The sequence below is a fragment of the Dromaius novaehollandiae genome, chromosome 5 (genome assembly GCF_036370855.1).
Source record: "Dromaius novaehollandiae isolate bDroNov1 chromosome 5, bDroNov1.hap1, whole genome shotgun sequence".
NCBI lineage: Eukaryota > Metazoa > Chordata > Aves > Casuariiformes > Dromaiidae > Dromaius > Dromaius novaehollandiae.
Window position 1 is genome coordinate 53,975,972 of NC_088102.1, and position 18,527 is coordinate 53,994,498.

At 38.0% G+C, this 18,527-nt stretch overlaps 1 protein-coding gene across 4 annotated transcripts in view; it reads left to right on the plus strand.

Annotated features, from left to right (window-relative positions):
* Nucleotides 1–18,527, plus strand: part of NELL1 (neural EGFL like 1) — a 294,281-nt gene that overhangs the window by 67,315 nt on the left and 208,439 nt on the right. For all 4 annotated transcript variants that reach the window (XM_064512849.1, XM_064512850.1, XM_064512852.1 and 1 more), the window contains exons 8-11: nt 719–853; nt 1,711–1,813; nt 5,957–6,030; nt 12,093–12,192. In XM_064512849.1, the coding sequence (XP_064368919.1) occupies nt 719–853; nt 1,711–1,813; nt 5,957–6,030; nt 12,093–12,192 (412 nt within the window). The remainder of the gene's footprint in view (nt 1–718; nt 854–1,710; nt 1,814–5,956; nt 6,031–12,092; nt 12,193–18,527) is intronic.

Below are 18,527 nucleotides of genomic sequence, written 5' to 3' on the forward strand. Positions count from 1 at the left end.
TAGTATCTCATCAGTAAGTGTAACAATATCTAGCCTACAGATATAGTACTAGGAAGAGATTCGTTAGTTTTAGCTTCTTTATATGCCTTTTAGTAGCTGGAATTGAGGAGGTAACGAGAACTGCGTTCTCGCAGGACTTTAGAGAGCTAGTCATCAGCCTGGGGTTAACTCCTGGAACACTTACTCTCCATTAATCACAGTCTGGAAATATCTGTACAATGTTGTTTAAAAATCCTTCTTTCACCTGTAAATCGTATTTGCTATTATGAGGCAAAGATCTTTCTAAAAAGCCAGAAAATAGTGCTCTGGCTGATGCTTGACAAGGAAGAGATGCAGATGGCTAGAGAAGGTCAGTCTGCCTGCCCTCATGCTTTATGACCTATAATCAGGGTGATGGGCAGTTAAGAAATTCCTTTTACTAACAAGTGTATTTTGTAAACCTTTTGTAGTACCCGTACATTCCTGAGGAGATCTTAGTGCGGTTCATTAGTGTACAAGAGGCAGTTCCCTAGGTCATAAGCTATTGCCATTTAGCATAGCTCCATCAAAGTCCCTGGAGTAGGGTTAGTTTATACCTGCTGACATCCTGGTTCAGTGTTTCAAAGTTTGTAGTCAAACTTGCTTCAGCTAAAAATAAGTATACTGCTTTCTCATGTTTGCTTTGTTAAAATCGTGTGTTTGAATTGCAGAAATCTCATCAAGTTCCTTTCATTTATAGTTAAATTATGCAGAAACAAGGCTGAGTCAATTGGAAGACTGTCATTGTGAGAAGACTTGTCAAGTAGATGGAGTGATCTATAGAGACAAAGACTCATGGGTGGAGGATGATCACTGCAGGAACTGCACATGCAAAGTAAGAATTTCTAAAGGGTTTAAGGAGTAGGGCCTAATTAAAATGTGAAAATGGGGCTTGAATACATAATGCTAACTCTGAGAATAGTTGTTTTTAGTATGCACCTAGTGGCAGTATGAACAGTAGGAAGGGAAATTAAAAAACACAAAAAACAAAAAACCCTGATATTTCTTATGTGCAGACTTTGTAAATAAAATCCACTCTCTTTTGAGAATACTCTCTTATTTGTTCTAATTATATCTGTGAGGACTTTACTGTTTTGGGGTGAAATCGTGGTGTTGACTGTTTGGTTCAGAACTGTTTTCACTGCAGTAGTTCTTTAAAAAAGGATGCATTATCTTAATAGTATTCATAGATGCTTAGCTGCAACTTGCATGGTAACAACATGCAGATTCTGTTTTCACTGTTTATCGCTGTGGAAACCCGAGGAACAGAAGAGAATTAGAATGTAAATCTTGCCTTGCTGAAATTATTTGATAAGTATCTGAAGAGACTCTTTGTTTGCTCAAGAAAATAGAAAGCGGATTGTTAAAAATCATGAAGATGATGGACAGAGCCTATAAAAAGTGGTGCTTACATTCTTGTAAAGATGGGTTTATATTTTCCACTTAATCTGCTTTGCTACTCAGAGCAAGTGGGGTAAAACCGGTAACATATATCAAAATCGGGTGATTCTCCTTCAGATGTATTTAGATGCGGGTTGGTAGTCAGGATTAAACTTATTGCTGAAGGATGTAATCCACAATGCCCTTTTCATTTACTTAAAGAGTTTTCTGCTTTATATTTGTGTTTTGCGTAAAATACTCGCTAATTACAACAGGTCGTAGTTGAATTTTGTCTTGATAACCTTTGCTTAGAGTGGAGTTGTGGAGTGCCGAAGGATGTCCTGTCCCTTTCTCGATTGTCCTCCCGATGCTCTCCCAGTGCACGTGGAAAGCCAATGCTGCAAAGTATGCAAGGGTAAGTACGTTACACAGGCCTTTTCCATCTACCTTCTCTTTGAGTGGAGTTGTTCTGTCCTGAGAATAAGAACATCTTATAATGACTTTCATAGGTCCTGTTAGATCAGGAAACGTGAGTTGTAGTGGGAAATTTGATTTAAGAAGAAAATAAAAAAATTGCTGAGGAATATACAAAATGAAGCACTGCAGACTTCTAAGATTCTCTTGTTACATATTGTCAGCATAAAATTATTTTTCCACTTGTTTGTGGGAAAACAAACAAACAAACCCTAACCTGGCTTTGGCTTGTATCTCCTGTTGATGTTGAGGAGCATGAAGCCTTTGGCCTAAGCTTTGCATAGTGATGTGTAATAAGTTGAGGGTGTTGTCTTTTTGCTTTTCTTTTATTTCAGCTTGGAAGACTGTTCTTTAAAATGAACATGACAGAGTTTCAGACCTTGCGTTAATATCAGTGTGTGGAGTGATAGTTTATTGTAAGTCATTTCATAATAAAATCTACAGAAAGAAGGAAAAAAGTAAATTTTGTGGTTGGTCTTATTGTCAGCCTTCCATTTTTACTTCTGGAAATGAGAGCCTATGTTCAATATTTGTTGCCTTAATGGTAGTACAGTGGATGAAGTCAATTTATGTATGGAAATTTTAGCTGAAGACTAATGCACATCTTACCTTATGAAGCACAAATTATCCTTTTTTTTTTTTTTCTTTTTCCTTCTTGGAGACCGATAGACTTCAGGCGTGACTTTTTCTGTAATTCACAAGACAGAGATGTCGAATTATTTTAAGACTAATTAGGAACCCCCCCACCTTTTTAACCACTCTGTCAGCTTTCCTCAGTCACTGAATTTTAGTCATATGCACAAATTTCCCCTAGCAGTGATCTTTCACATGCTGTTGTTTACTCATGGCATGTCATTTGTCACAGCTGTATGTTGGCACGAGTGTTTTGCTTATGTCTATGAACAGAGTATTTAGGTGGTAAACTGGCTCTGCTGATGCTTCCCCTCCATCTCAAAATGCTTTTATGTGCAATATGTTGAGAGTCTGGAAAGCTTCTTCAGGAAGCTGTGGTAGAGATCACCTCTCTTGACACGCCTTTGCTAACACACGTGAAAGCACAAAAGTCAGAATTTGATACAAAGGAATTGCAAGGCACCAAATTGTAAATTCAGCATATATCCCCATGAGTAAACTGTGTTTCTGATTTTTGTAATGGAAAGATGAACAATCAAACTTGCCTTTTGTCAGTGATTGGCACAAACTTGACTCGTTACTCTGACAAGAACTCAGCGTGTCAGTCAGTGGAAGGGCTGTATGGAAGTTGATTGAAATTGATTGTAAATGCCGGCTCCTCGACAGAATGACACGCTGGGGCCACAGGCAGTCACTTTTGGGTATATAGTAGTAATTGCCGAGGCTTTCCAAAGATCTGCGCTGTAGGTGTTAATTTCTCTGTACTTTTCCTATTTAGCTCTGATAAAATCATCAGGTGTAATTTGCTGTCTCTAGGGATTATCAAATGGCTGGATTATTAAACAGCTTCCCATCTTAGCTGTGGGTTAAAAGAACAAAGTTGTTCTAACATCTGAAGTGTTAAGGGTTTAAAAAATGAGATGGTTCTATTTTGATCCTTGCCATCTTGTGTTAGCCGTTCCAATTAATATTTGACAAAAGACTGTAATTGTATTTAAAATATCATTCTTTTGAGTTGTATATTTCCTTGCTTTCTCATGCGTCCATGCTTGTGTTAAAAGCAGTCGTGTCAGGAGAATAAAGAAAAAGGAAGTTGCTCTAATTCATCCTTTCCCAAAAATAGTTACTTGGATTCCTAATTTAAACACAGCTTCCTGATCTAAAGTGTTTCTCATGAGTGAGATCACAACAACTCAGACATATAAACTAGGGCAGCTTTAGAAAAAAGCAAGAAAACTAGGATTCCAAAAGGAAGAAGCCTAACTTTTAAATGCATTGTTGACAATAAAAACTGAATTCTTTTGAAAGTCTTGCTCCTTTCCTTTAGAAAACAGCATTTTCAAGTGTGTAAGTTTAAAGAAAAGGTCCTTTTGCTGCTGTGGAGTACTCCTAGTATCAGCTGGAAGGGATGCCCACTCACCCCTGTAAGTGCTTGGTCCCCTTGTCATAGTATTCAAGAGAGAAACTGAGGTAAAGCAGTTACTAGGTGGGCTGTGACCGCTTTATCTGAGAACCAGCACATTGCACGCTTTCTGTTTCAGCGTGCATGTGCCTTGACTCAGGGAACTTTTAAGGCTTTTTTCACTTGCACCACAGGATTCATAACTTATAGCTCTCCTTTCAGTGTAATAGGCAAAACTCTTAGTTGTCGGGCAGGTGTAGCGATAGCTGAAACACCAGAGAGGTTCATTTTATCAGTGTTCAGCAAGTCACTGACATTGTTAGTAATGTAGAGTCTCTGCGAGAATAGTGGGCTCCTTCATGTTTTGGATGAGCGTGCAATAGTATTATTGACCAAATTTCATACAGTGACATGGCTGTTGGGCACACAGGAAGAGGTGCACAGGGTTCATCCTCAGGATATAAAATCATCTGTAGTTTGGTAAAGAGCTCTTCACACTGTTCAGCAAGGAGGGTACTTTGGACCCAACAAAGTAGTAGACTTTTGCATGTATGCCAGATGTACAGATTCAAGAGATAATGGATTGGCAAATCTGCACGTGTAGACCAGTGTCACAGTTGGGTACTGACGGAATAATAGCAAATAGAGAATTATTTGCTGGTGAAATAGCTATGTCTTGATACAAACAGAAGAAAGTTGGCCTAGATGCAGACAGGCACTTGTTAGAGTTCAGAGTGGGACACCTGCCTAGCAAGCTGTTGGTTCACTTGCAGACAGATATGCCTGTGAGTGTGTAAATTTAAAGTATAAGGGATTCCAGTCTCCTTGTTGTCCTGAGAGCACACTGTAAGCTGTTCTGCTTGCTATTCAGAAGGTGCGAAAAGAAATTAGTGACAAAAGAAAAGGCTGAGCACAGAATTGCCTTCTCATGGCTTCTAGTAGCTGTTGTAGAGATGGTGAGAAACTGAGATGATATCTGAGATCAAAGTAGCAGACTTAAGAGGAGGATCGCACGATATTGAACAAGGAGGATGCTGAAAGTTTTAACAACTTTATAGAGTGCCTTTATGATGTGTACTTGATTTGTGTAAAATCAGTGTAGTCCAACTATTCTCATTATTGTCCTCTTCTGGAATTGAATTTTAGACATTAATTCCAAGAGGTCACTGATGGTTATAGTAGTGCTTGTCCTAGCTGTTGGCTACCATGGCTTTGCTGGATGTTACCTTCCTCGTGGTGGCAGTAGTCCTAAGCTAAGCTAGTTGATTTTGCCTTGAAATGGATGAGGAGTGCTCACATCTTCTAGTCTGTTGGCTCTGCTGTGGAAGTGGTTATCTTTAGCAGAGTAGTCAAAACTTTGAAGGAGAATTTTTTCACTGACTTTGACTGCAGGAGGCTTTTTGGCAACAGCTTTAGTGTTGTAAGGCCTTTCCATTTGCTGTGATGTGTGCTTTAAGAATATTTTTCTGAACTAGATTTCTTCAGTTCATTGATTTATTAGAGTTATTTGCTACATCTAGACAATTTTTGCAGTGCTCCAGCAAGCTGAAGAGTCCACATTTGTGCCTACATAAAGTCCGAGGGTTTAATTGAAATCTCTGCTTATATTGCCCTCTTGATGAACAGTACACTAATAAATGTCTTCTGTTCTTGAAGTGCAGCCTGAAGACTTCTGGTAACACAAATATTGTAGTTAATCTACAGAATCTCAATAATGAAAATATTTTCTAATGAATACTAATGAATTTGGTCCACTATCAATTGTCTTGTGCTCTAGTTCTGTTTTTCACTTTGTGTAAATGAGCTACTTGCTCTTAAAATGAATTTATTGTTAATGAATTTATTGTTAATTATATATAATACTGACTTCCAGTGGATGCAAATGACTGTCATATTTTTAACATTGTGTCTGTGTTTCCTAGTGTATGTGAATATTGGTTTTACTTTTGTGCTATAGTTTGCATTTGTTTACTACCTACCTACTGATTTTTTTTTTCTTTTTTTTAACCTATTCCCCCTCCTTCTCCCCCTCCCCCTCCCAAATTATAGCAAAGTGTATCTATGGAGGCAAAGTGCTATCGGAAGGTCAACGAGTTTTAACTAAGAGCTGCAGGGAATGTCGAGTAAGTGTTTATCACATAAACTTTTCCTGATTTTAAATGAATGTGTAGTCTTCAAAAGTGACAATGATAAGTTAGTATCTTTCTTTAGGCTTTCTTCATGCAAATGTGATGTCCTTTGTCTTGAAAAGGTTACCTTGAAGTCAGTGAAAGCCACAAACACGTAAACAAGGCAGGACAACGACTCATTCAGGATAATAAAAACATGAGTGAAATGACTTGGAGGGATGTTTTGTCTTTTATCTGCTGCTTTCTTGAGCTCTCGAAAGAGGCAGCATCTTGAACCGGTCTCTGATTTCAGCCACAGCTGCTAAAATTTGAAGAAACCTCACTTATATTGTTTGAGTTACGCTCGATTTATCCTAGTATTATTTAATCATGGTGGTAATAGTATTAATGGTAATAATTGGGGTAAATGGCTAAGGACTGGACTGGAGTCTTATTCTGTCAGGTTCATAGTGCTTATGCCACTATAGTCAGTATTTAAGGATATAGGTAAATGGAGCACGGATATAGGTATATGAAGGATATAGGTAAATAGGAGCATTCGTTACAGGGAGTGCTACTGAATATGTGAGTGCTATATATGGTGGGTAAGTGTGGCAGAACCCAGTCCTAATCAAGATGAGCCCTAGAAGAGGAGGGATAGGCCCATTGCTCTGCTGAGGCATGTATTTGTTGTAACTAGAGTATATGCATGCTTTAAATATGACTTATCACTTCAGAAAGGCACAGCTATTCTAAACACATTTGCTCTCGCGTGTAATTCTCAAGTATTTTGTTGTTTACATCTTGTTGAATTTTGTAGAGGGGGAAGGGTGATGAAGGGCAGGCTTACAAATGTTACTGACAGACCAGTATACTAGAACAATTATGAAAAACATTTGGAAAAGATCACAGTGATCTGGTTATTGTTGCGTTTGTGACTGAGTGTACAGAGTAGCAATTTTATGTTCCCTAATAGAAAGGGACAATAACTGGTTGCAGATGTTGTGAAAGCAGCTTGCTGGGCAAAATAGCTTTGCTGTTTAGTGTTTGGTTGTATAGGGATGCTCAACAACATATATACAAATATGAGGGCAAGGTCATTGCCTTGAAGACTAAGGTGCCTGTTGCATTTAGAATATCTATTACAATGTTTGGGGGGGGGAAGTGCTCTATGTGAAATAAGGTGAGAATAGGAGGATTTTCACATTGAAGTGAAAACTTAAAAGGTGGTCTCAATGATGTTTGTGGAATTCCTTTCCATTACAAATAAGACAGCCATCTCTTCATAGTTATGAATATGATAATAGATTCAGGGAGATTAAAAACAAATATTGATCATTAGCTACTTCTCATATTAGAAATGACTGAAATAATAATGAAATATTTTTATATTGTATAAAAGTATATTGGGATATATTTATGTAAAAGTATATTACATATAGTCCTTTCCTATTTTACTCACTTCGAAAGGAAATTGATACTGCAATGCTAATTGCAGTCATGTCGCAGATTGTATTATTTACGTCTTAATGGAGATGTAAATGATGGCAATTCTTTACATCTTTGAAGCAGCATCTGTTAATGAGGTACCATGAAAGAAATGAGTCAATACCTGCAAAAGGGTATTTCCACAGCTGTGTTTCAAGAAGACATTAAACCTAACTGGCAAAGCTTGTCATTCTGACTTGGGAAAGTATTTAAGCAGGCGTCTACTTCTGCTCCTACAAGAGGACACATCTGTAGACAGGAAGGGCATTCACTGTGTTTTAAGCATGACCCTCTTGAGCATGACCCTCTTGAAGCTTTAAGTGAAACACTTATTTACTGCCTCAATTAGGCAAAATATCAATGGAGGATAGCAAATTGTTCGTTTACTATAGTAAAAATTTTGTATCCTTTGCAGGCCTAGTGTTGGACAAGGGGAGAACAGTTCTTCTCTTTTTTGTGACATTTTTTGTATCACTAAAGAGCGAGCTTTGTGCTAGGGGAACAACTGTGAAAAATTTAATACGGTTTGGTTTTTCCAGACTTGAAAAACAGACATCAAGTTTGAAAAGCTGTTGGTCCATGAAGGACATACTGTAGAGGGTACACGTCAACTGTCAATTTATTAGTGTTGATAAAGTTGACTTTAAAAACCTGAGGGGAAATATCTTTGGGAATAATTCTTGTGCCTGTAAAAGAGGATGTATGTGTAGGTGGATAAGGTAAAGGAGGATATATTTGTAGGTGGGGTAATGTCAAGAAGATACAATTGAAATTTCACATTTCCATTTTTATTCAAAGATGCAGTTATTTTATTCCTTGTGTAGGAACTGATCCAAGGTTAAGAGGCTTTTAACTTGTATTTATTCCACCTAACAAAAATAATAATACTGATGGATTCAGATAGATCAAAGATTTTCTTTGTCAAGCTGTGTGCAGATTTTTTATTTCTGAAAACTAATTCAGACTTTAAAAAAAAAAAAAAGAAAAAGAATTTATGGTGCACATCCTCTTAATCATAAGCATATATGCTACTGGTGGACAGTTGTTCACTTGCTCCCAGCTGGAATCCTGCCCACAAACACTCTCTATATTAATCTACAATGGCAAAATGACAAAACTAGCCCACCAGCGTTTCCAAGAAAACGGAGCTGTGCCTGTAAGTTGAAAAACTGCACCTTTCTACATTTGAGTAAGTGGTTATTTAGGTTTGTGGACTTCACAATATGATGAAATGGCCCAGTTGAAGTCAGTGGAAAGAATTCTCTAAATTTTGTTTCATTGGGAGTTTTATTGATGGTCAGTTGACTTCTGTGTTATTGCTTGTGAAGGACATGATACCCACACTGGCCTATGTGTTTGACAGCAAAGAATACAAGAACAAACTCCTTTTCAGTAATGCTGGGAGTGGGCAGTCAATGAGTGCCATACAAATGCTAGAAAGACAGACAAGGCTCCGTTAACTTACGAGAAGCTTGACTTAAAGTTTTTCATAAAAGTAAGGAGTAATATGGTGCTGGGAATGGTTGCTAGGGACACTGTTTTGACCTTTCTGCTGAAAGGTTAATCAATACTATCTAAAACAAGAAAAAAAAACCCCAAAAAAGAAAAAAATTCCATTTGAAATCTTGCTATTATTTTCTGAAGTTAACCTTCTGAAAATGAAGTGCCTTGAACTTGTGGTTCAGATTGTCACTGATTAGGCTTACAGTCAATTCTTTAAGTACTTAACTTTGTAATTACAAGAAATTCAATTTTACAGCTGTAAAAGTTTGATTCCAGATCTAATGCTTTCTGGGTTGTATATCACAGTTGGAGCTGTACCTATTTATTCCAGAAGATTTTTTTTTGATATTTATTCTATCCAGATTCTGCGAAGGCATATGTGAACTGAGTATAAAGTTAGTCATTTTTCCAAGGTAGCCTGAAGCAAGAGTTCTGTAAAGTGTGACCTATTCTTGCTTATCTCAGTGGATACAATCTAAAAATCTAAGGATGATAATTCTTATAATTGGATCTGTACTAGTTTATATTGAATTGATTTTAATCCAAAGAATACTTCAACATGGAAATATTTTTCTTGTTCTAAAGCTTAACTTCTGAATATAGGCTTGATTTGTTTTCCTGAGACTCAAGTTCTGCAGAAAATAGGAAACTTGAGAGGTAAAATCTTACGAAGTTAACAGAGCTCTCACTTAATTTTGTGCTTTTTATCTCCTTATGGTTCATTAAAGAAAGCATGAGGATTGACCTTTTTTTGCTTTTTGACTCATCCTCAACACTGATTTGACTTGCAAACAGTTTCTTGATTTCTTGCCATCTACTCGATCAGATTAATCATCAGTCAAGATTTTTCATCAATACAGTGATATACTGTACCCTTTCTGCTGCAGCTGTCTTTTGTGAGCTTGACTAGGCAATGAATTATAGCCGGTGCTTTTCCAGCTGGTAGTTTGATAACATGATAGTAAATGATGGCTCAGTGTGTCTGGCTCTTTTATCACCTTTGCCGCTGCAGTTGTGCAGGCAAGCTTGTGAGATTCCTCCCTTTCACTTAGGGAAGTGAGATCGGAAGGAGACCTAATACCTCCATTAACTTCACTGTTCTTGTGTGGGTACTTGCTTAGAAGATGCATGCTGTATGATACTGTAGGGAGCCTTTTTTTAAAAAAAAGAACAACAAAAAACTAATGCCTGTGAGGATTTTTTTTTTTTGTTATTCATTTTTCATGACAACAACTTGCCAAATAAAGTACAACTGGGAAGCGAGAGAAACGGCTTGGCCCTGCTTAACCTTTACATTGCAATCTCAAAAGCAGTCACCAGAAGTGACTGTAAAACAGAGTTTTACACTCCCTATGTCTGCTAAGTTTTTTTCCCCCCAATTGTAAGTGCTGCTAGCTGCCCCACACCTTGTGTGTCATTGGCACCTTGTAGACTCAGCGGGTGTTCTGCAGGTGGAGGTGTACGGGAGAGCTGGGAGAGCTAATGCTGGAGCCCAAAGCAGCAAAGCGAATCAGTGTGGCACTCTGGTGAGGCTAATTGCCAGCGAAGAGCTATACTAATATTACCTCTACTGGTTCTTGCACCTGGGGTAGACTTTCAGCACGGTGTGGCACGGTGTCCTGTAGATACGAAAGCAAGAAAGCAAGTCTGTGGCTAGTGAGGATATCCCTACCTGGGGATGTTTCTTCATACCAGACAAAACACAAGAGTATTGTCAATACTTTCTATTCAAAATTGTGCATCTCACCCCTCAGATTATGAGATTGGTGGTTTTAATGACATATTTTGGCTTTTTGTTTTAGTTTTGCTCTGCTTTTTTAGGCCCAGATGCATTTGGGTCGTATTTTAAATTTTTCTCTGCAATCATGATAGCTAGACAATGTCATTGATTGGTTTATTTTAAGAAAGCAGAAATTTTCACACCATCTTTTCATTCCAGCATCTGAGACCTCATGAAAAACATTCTGGGAACAGTGGGGGCAAGATTAAAAAGGTGTATTGGCAATGCAGAAGGGCACCTGCTTCCTTAGTGGAGTTTTACAGTCCTTTGGCCTCTAGGAAAATGGTATTACTTAAGTGTGGACAGTCATGTGGGATAGTTATTGTAGCTCCTACTGAGCAAAGGACTGGTGGTTAGTCTCTTCTTCCCTTGCTGGTTTGCAGTGATGGCATAGCTCTAGAAGGAGGAGTGCTGATGAAGCAAATGGAGGTACATGGAAGGCTGGAGGGAGAGGAGGGAAAAGAGGAGGCTATTTTGTCACAGTGTGTTAAGAATCAAGCGGGACAACTGTTAATCTGGAGATATGATGGATCAGAATTTGAGCTGATTTCCTGGATGGGAAGAATATGGAGTAAAATGATGATGCAAAATCTCCCCAGATTTCCCTGTGTCTATTACTTTAAAAATTTCTACTCCAGCAGCTAGATCTCCCTTACACAGTCTTATTCTAAATCCAGAAGATATCAAAATCATATGAATATCCTGACCTAGATTTACATTCTACACAGCAATTTCTGGTTTGGATACCTCAAGATTGGATTACTGCACGGTTACGCCAGGAAATCAGGTTATCAGTACTTCTGAAGAGCAGATGCCTTTCTTTTGTACACAGCAGAACAATGCAGGACACTTGAAAATGTTGGTCTTCTCTCTGCTATATTTACTTGAGTTGAATAAAATATCAGTGTAGTATGTAGAATCTGAAATTATTATAAGAGGAGTAAAACCAGGACTTACATAAAACAGAAAGACTGTCTTTAACAAAACCTGGAGTGAAATACTTAAATTCCTTCAAATACTTAAACAGGTTTGGAGAGGGAAGACAACTGTAGAATTTTGAGCTTGTGTCATCTATTTTTTTTCTTCTTTCAACTGTGGGCATAGAAATGTCCAAGTAGATTAACTTTAGATTTGATGTTATCATGTAAAAACAAACAAACAAAAAAAAAGAATTTAGCTTGCTGCCTGTCAATTTAGTACTGTTGTTACTAAAGATTGCCAGAGTTATAGATTGAAAAACGTGTGATCCTTGCCATTGCACATATTTTCATCAATGTCACTTTTTTTAAACGTTATTTATTTCCAGAATGGAGTTTTAGTAAAAGTAACAGAGACTTGTCCTCCATTGAACTGCTCGGAAGAAGACCACGTTCTTCCAGAGAACCAGTGCTGCAGTGTTTGCAGAGGTAAGCCAGAGACTACGCGTACTTGGAAGGAATATATGTTGCTGATTTAACTGGGGGATACAGTGGAATGAGCAATTCCTGTTTAATGAGATATTAGGTACCTCTGTAAACCTGGGTCTATAATTAGCCTTCACATAAACCAGTCGGTGCTATTCCTTTGGGTAGAAGAATTATCAGCTACAAAGCTGTAATTGCTCCGAATTATAAAGAGGAGGAGGGAGGAAAAGAAGAGGTGGGGAAGAAAGGGCATACAGGACCCAGTATCGCTTACAACTTCCCGTTAGGAACAAGTTACTTGAAAGAGAGACATTCTGTGTCGCTTGAACTTGGTACGGCACTGGGTGTGCAGGGTGCCAGGCTCTTTGGAAGGGGGGAGTTAAGCTGCCTATTTTAAACACGCAGTAATAATGTTAAGTTTCTAGTGTCAGCCTGTCGTGATGTACCTCAGAGATTTTCAAGCGAGAGATGTGCCAAATGAGTGTTGGACATTTCCAGGCTTAGATGGTTGTGAGGGCCTGCCAGTCTACCTACTTGCCCGTGTGTAAGTTCCTCCCAAGCGTCGATGCCGAAGGAGGGACTCTGAATCTCTCCCTTAGCCAGCAAATATTAATAAATATATGTATGGTTAAATATTTACTAAGGCCTTGACCTTGCAAGCATATGCACATGGTTTCAGGGGCCAGCACATTTGAGACCGCTTGCTGGATCAGGGACTAAGGATATACACTTTAATTTTTTAAGCCGTTTCTAGAAATGTCTGTAACTATTTAAGTAAGCGGTAAATGTTGCTTTTCTGCCTCTCAGAGGGCTCAGTGTCTTAATGATACTTCTTAACAGATGGCCCAGTTTGATGTAATGTGGTACTGAAAAAAAATAAGCTTCATTACTTAAAAGCATTAGAAATTTGAAAGTTTCAAAATTCAAGAAGGATGAGTTCTATAATTATTCATTTCTATATTATTGTTAATGATAGGTACTTTTTTTAGCTATACACCCTACATCTGTTTTTATCGTTTATAAAATACCGTGATTATGGATACTTAGGTGATGGTCTCCCAAACCAACGGGAGGAACTGTACCTCGACTTTCTGTGAATGCTGATTTTTTTTTTTCAGTGCTTTCAGACGGGTACATCAGACTTCCACTTAAGTTCTGCATTAGCTGACTGCTAAAACAGTACCTCCTTCTTTCTCTGTTTCATCTTTGCTTTTTAAATTTCTTTCAAAATCATGTGTAGAGATGTGATTAATTTTGTCAGCTTTCTAAACAGATAGACTGAAGTTAGCATTCCTAATTGCTTATTATTTCTTTAAATAGAATATATACCGCTTGACACTTTGTTTCAGTTGCACACAACGCCAAGTGGTAGTGTATAATTTTATCATCTGTAGAAACACTGGTGTAAAAAAGCGGTATTTATAAACAATTTGATATATTGCGTGGGTTTTATTCTGCAAACAGGTGCCTCTTGAGATGGTAAGCAGACTATGGATTCTGGTCCCATCCTGTGCCAGCATGTACTTTGTGGGATGGGGCAGAGTGTCCCGTTCCCCCCCCCCCCCCCCCCCCGCCCCGTTGGGCAGCAGTGACCTCTTTCAGAGACTATATACAGCTTTTGCTGTCCAAGAAAAAATTCTGAGGAGGAAATACTGTAGTAAACATAGTCCTGAATGATCAGAGCATTTATTAGAAACCCACGTGGATCACTTCCACAGTGTGTGCACATTTCACATCGTATGTTATGATGACACAGATAATACTTTGCATTGGCCTTTAGCTGTAGTTATTAACAGGATGATTAGTAAGCATTCACTGGTAGCCAGTAATGTTAAACGAGACTAATAATTCCCTGCAAGGTTTATCAGTACATGCTTAATGATGGTTAGGTTTTATTTTTATATCAATGTATGCTTTGTTTAGTATGTAGTTGTTGAAACACAGAAGACTTCTACTGAATTTCATATTCTGTAAAAATTATAGAATACCTTGTTAAATGAAAGTGGGGAAGGATAGGAGGTTTGCAGCTTGTGCTTTGCTAGCTGCTGCAGATTAATTTGTTTAATGAAAGGATGAATGTGAGGGATCAACAGAAGGAAAAAACAGGGAGCGAAGTATGGAAGTTTCATTATGTTGTGGTATAAGAATATATCCTCTTCAGGGATCTCTGTAATACCTACCACAATAATAAGTAAATGCCTAAAATAAAACAGGGTGTGCTAGGGGAGGAAAAAAATCTGTGATGTTTATGGTGATTGAAATTGTGAGTCAGCAAAGTACTAGGTTGAATACTGTAATATACACAGCTGGTGGGCTCCTAGACGGTCATTATTGTTTGTAAACGCTTAGAAAAGTGAAAACAGAAAATGATACCTTTTCTTCCTCAGCCTTGCTACATGTGCTTATAATATAGCAAAAGCAAACATACTGCTAAAGCCCAGTTTCTAGATTTCGGTGGAATGATTGTATAAGGCATACAGTGAAGTAGGCGGAGTATGGAATAACTTGGCCCTACAATGACAGTTTATTTTGTGAGCTAGTGTACCTGAACGCAAGAATGAGTTTCTATCAGAGCCATATATGGGATCTATCCCTGAATGTTTAGTTATCTGGAGTATTTCTAGTTTTACCCTTCAACAGTGGTTCTTCCCTCAACAAGGCACTAATTTGTTGTACTTGAGTATAGATATCTGCCTAAAGTATGTGGCTATTTTATACTTTTTGGCAGAATAATGTGGTATTAGTAAGCTCTATTTTAGGCTTACAGAAGTTTTAGTTAATTGTAAAATTTTACACAGAGTCTTTGTGTAGTAAAATATGTATTTTACTACTTTTTGGTGAATCGTTCATTTTTCCTTCAGCATGCCTACTACATTTTTTATAGCCCAGGAGCAAATCTAATACAAAATACAGTGTCATAAAAATGTTTTATTGTTCCTTTTAACTGTTTTCCTCCTTGCCAGAGACAGTGTATGTTTTTGAAAGAGTGAATTTTTCCTCTTTTGAATAGGTGATTCAAATAAAGTTTCATGAGAGTATTTTTATGTTGTTATGCTCACAATTTTGGTATGTGAGAACAGATTCAACAGCCCTAGCTGCTTCAATCATCGTCTCCTGAAAAGAGAGGGTGTGAGAAATAATGAAGTAGTGCGAGTTGTTTGCTTTCTGTAGAAAGTCATTTATATTTGCTGTCCTTTAATATGATTTGGCTGATAGAATTAGATAGGTTGACTGCTGACACTGGTTAGCAGGAAGTGGAGAACCCCACTGATGAGTTGGAGTGTGCATTTTACCACAGAAAACAGCAGCTGAATCCAAAAATGGGGCTTCTGCCATACTGAGGTATATTGTTTTGTTGTAATTTAAAAGAGTTCCTGATTCTTTCAACTGCAGCTGGAGAAGGCTATTCAAGTAGCATATTTCTCATTTCTCCCTTTGTAGCTGTGGAATTGAGTTTTGCTTTTTCGGAAATCAAATGTTTCTTATGCATTGCTATGATGTATGAGTTATTTCAAGGTTTTTGTTTTCTTTAGTTTTTTCTTATTGGAGGATGATAAATATGAATTAGTTACTTCCTGTACATAGTTATAGCAGTATTTAGGATTTAGAAGTGCTCTATTATCCTCAAAGTACTCTTCTTTATAAGCTTGTTAGGCTGCGCAGTACCATTATTCTAATGCATACAAATAAACAGCGCATAATAAGGCCTTCATTCATATAGCAGCTTGAAAGAATTTGTAAAGTTACTGTTTTATGTCAAACCATTGAGTTCTGGGACCACAGTCTTAGAAGGCATAAAAGCTGTGCAAAGTGCTTCATTGCTCATGACTCATTAAAAACTGATTCAGATCATGAGAGGCTATAATTGCTAGTGCAAATTTTATGGCTCTTCCTGTGAGTTGTCCCGCAGATTTGCTTTACATGTTTATGCAGTAAGTTTGGGGCTGAACTGCAATAAGTGTAATGATTTTGAGGGTGAAATTACCTTGGACCTTTTGAACATTGCTGATCCTATTAATGGAAACATCACCAGTTTTCTTTTTAGAAGGCCCTGACATGTGAAACAGTGAACATGTGGATTGCTGGAATGATGCTTGTAGAACAGCTAATGAAGAGAGATTTTAGAGTTTCTGAAGTGAATGAGTAGGGATATTGGAGGAAGTACATAATGTCTTAGAGACGTTACCAGGAAACCTCCAGAAAAATGGAGGGCACATCACTGTTGACCGTGTGAAGTGATATGGATAGAATACGTTGATTGGAGCCGTAGTCTTGAATGAGTTTTTGCATCCTTCAATCAATAATTAAGCCCAATTACCAAACATGTTAGGTGCTTAAATAACTGGATTACAGTGCAAAGCAGCTTCACATATTGCTCTGGAAAAGCGGATCCTGGGACCTAGGACTTGAAGGTATGGAGAAGTTTGGAAAACTAAGAACAATGTTTAAGTGGCCAAAAGTGGAATAAATGTTTAACTTCAAATAACCTACTTGGGACCCCTGAGTCCTCTAAGTGCAGCTCTTGCAGCTACAGAAGTGATAATTTTATGTCTGGTAGCATGAAATCTGAACTTTTCTTTTTAACTGTCTTAGCACATTTATTAATGGTCATTGTGCAGTCAAGTATCAGAAGTAGAAGGAAGATACAAATGCACTCTTATTTAAGAAAAAATGAAGCAAACATTTCAGCAGCCTTGATAAGGAGGAGAGTAATGTTACCAGAAATGATTGGGGAAGGAACAGAGGTCATCAGGCCCATCAAAAATCTGAACATACTCTTCAATATTTAATTCCCCTCATGGTACTATCTAATTGTATCTTGAATGTCTTGAGTGACTTTGAAAGGCTGTTGTGTACATTTATGATTGCCTGTGTATGTGTGGGGGAAATGGTTTCTGACATCTGTTCTGAATGTGTTTATCTGTAATTTTAATTCATGCTCACTTGCCTTGTCATCTGTGTTGGCCTGAAATTAGTTTAGATTATCAGAACTATTTAAGATTTCGTGTGCTTCTGTCAAATCCTCTCCAATTGCTGGCTTGCTGGGTTGTGATGATTCCATTTAAAGCCTTTTCTTACATTTAGAGGGGAGCTGACTGTCTCAGATAAGACTTTGCTGAATATTCTGAAGTCTCAGTAATTGGGTTATTCTCACCTGGGCGATAGGAGTGTGTGCCCTCTGCTAGCTGCCACCCATGGCTGGGATTCTCAGATCATGCAGCAGTATCAGCAAGTGGTTTTACTGTGTGCATAGGTATTTTAAAGGAACCCTATAATCCATTTCACAGCAAAGAACTAATAAAAATCAGATGTTTGCATTCTTTTCCATTTTGCTTGCTTGGGGATAAGTAACTGCTCCCGTGAATGCAATGGCCATGCACAGACTGACACAGAAGTCAGTGCCTAGGTCCCTCCCTGTTTAGCCAAGAACGAAAGCATGCTTGCAGTCAGTGGGCCCTGTGCATGTTCCTGACTGTTTTACTGAACAGGAATGAATTAAAATATATGCCTAAGTTTGATGTTGAGTTGAGACTGTTAAAGGTGAGAAGAGTGTAGGTAGCTTATTTCTTCACATTACAGTCCAAATACTAGGTGGCCTTTATTTGCCTGAAGAGCAGGGATAGCACTTAAGGCCAATATGAACTAAGATAAAGTAGATAGCACTTTATTACTACTTTGCCTCCAGAGCCCCAGCTGGGAAGAAGGAGTCTAAGAGAGTCAAGAGCAATACTTCCTAGGTATGCTCCTCTTTTTAAATGCTAAATGTGCTGCTTCACTGAACAAGAACAACTTGCAAGAGCCTCGAATCCAATGGTATGCCTGCCCTGATAGAGTCGCAGTGAGCCCTTACTCTTCAATACCATCATGTACATTTTTCTGCTGGCTAACATTAAATTACCTTTGTTTTGTAAAAGCTTGGTAACATAGTGTTAAAGCAATGTGCATGCTCTTAACAGAAATGGCTTGCCACATTCTGTTTATGGAGGTATTGAACAAGTTTTCTGAAATGCTATGGGAAATTGAGGTTGAGTCACTTTTTGTCAACAGTCTTAAAAGGTAGGAAACAGTGTTTCACAAGTCTTTTATAATAATAAATGCCAAGGCAATCTGCAGATGTGGTAGGTGTTCTAATGTTTTGTATTCCTAATGAGATGAGAACAATAAAAAGTTCTTTAGAGCCTCTAAGTACACATGGTTAAGTTACAAAACTGGAGTGTTACTTTTTTCTTCTATGCTCTTTTCACAGACTTCAACCTTGAAAACATAAGAAAGAGTCTGACTGAGTGGAGATGGTTCATCTCAAATAGAGTTGATAATAAGGGATCAAAAGCAATTTG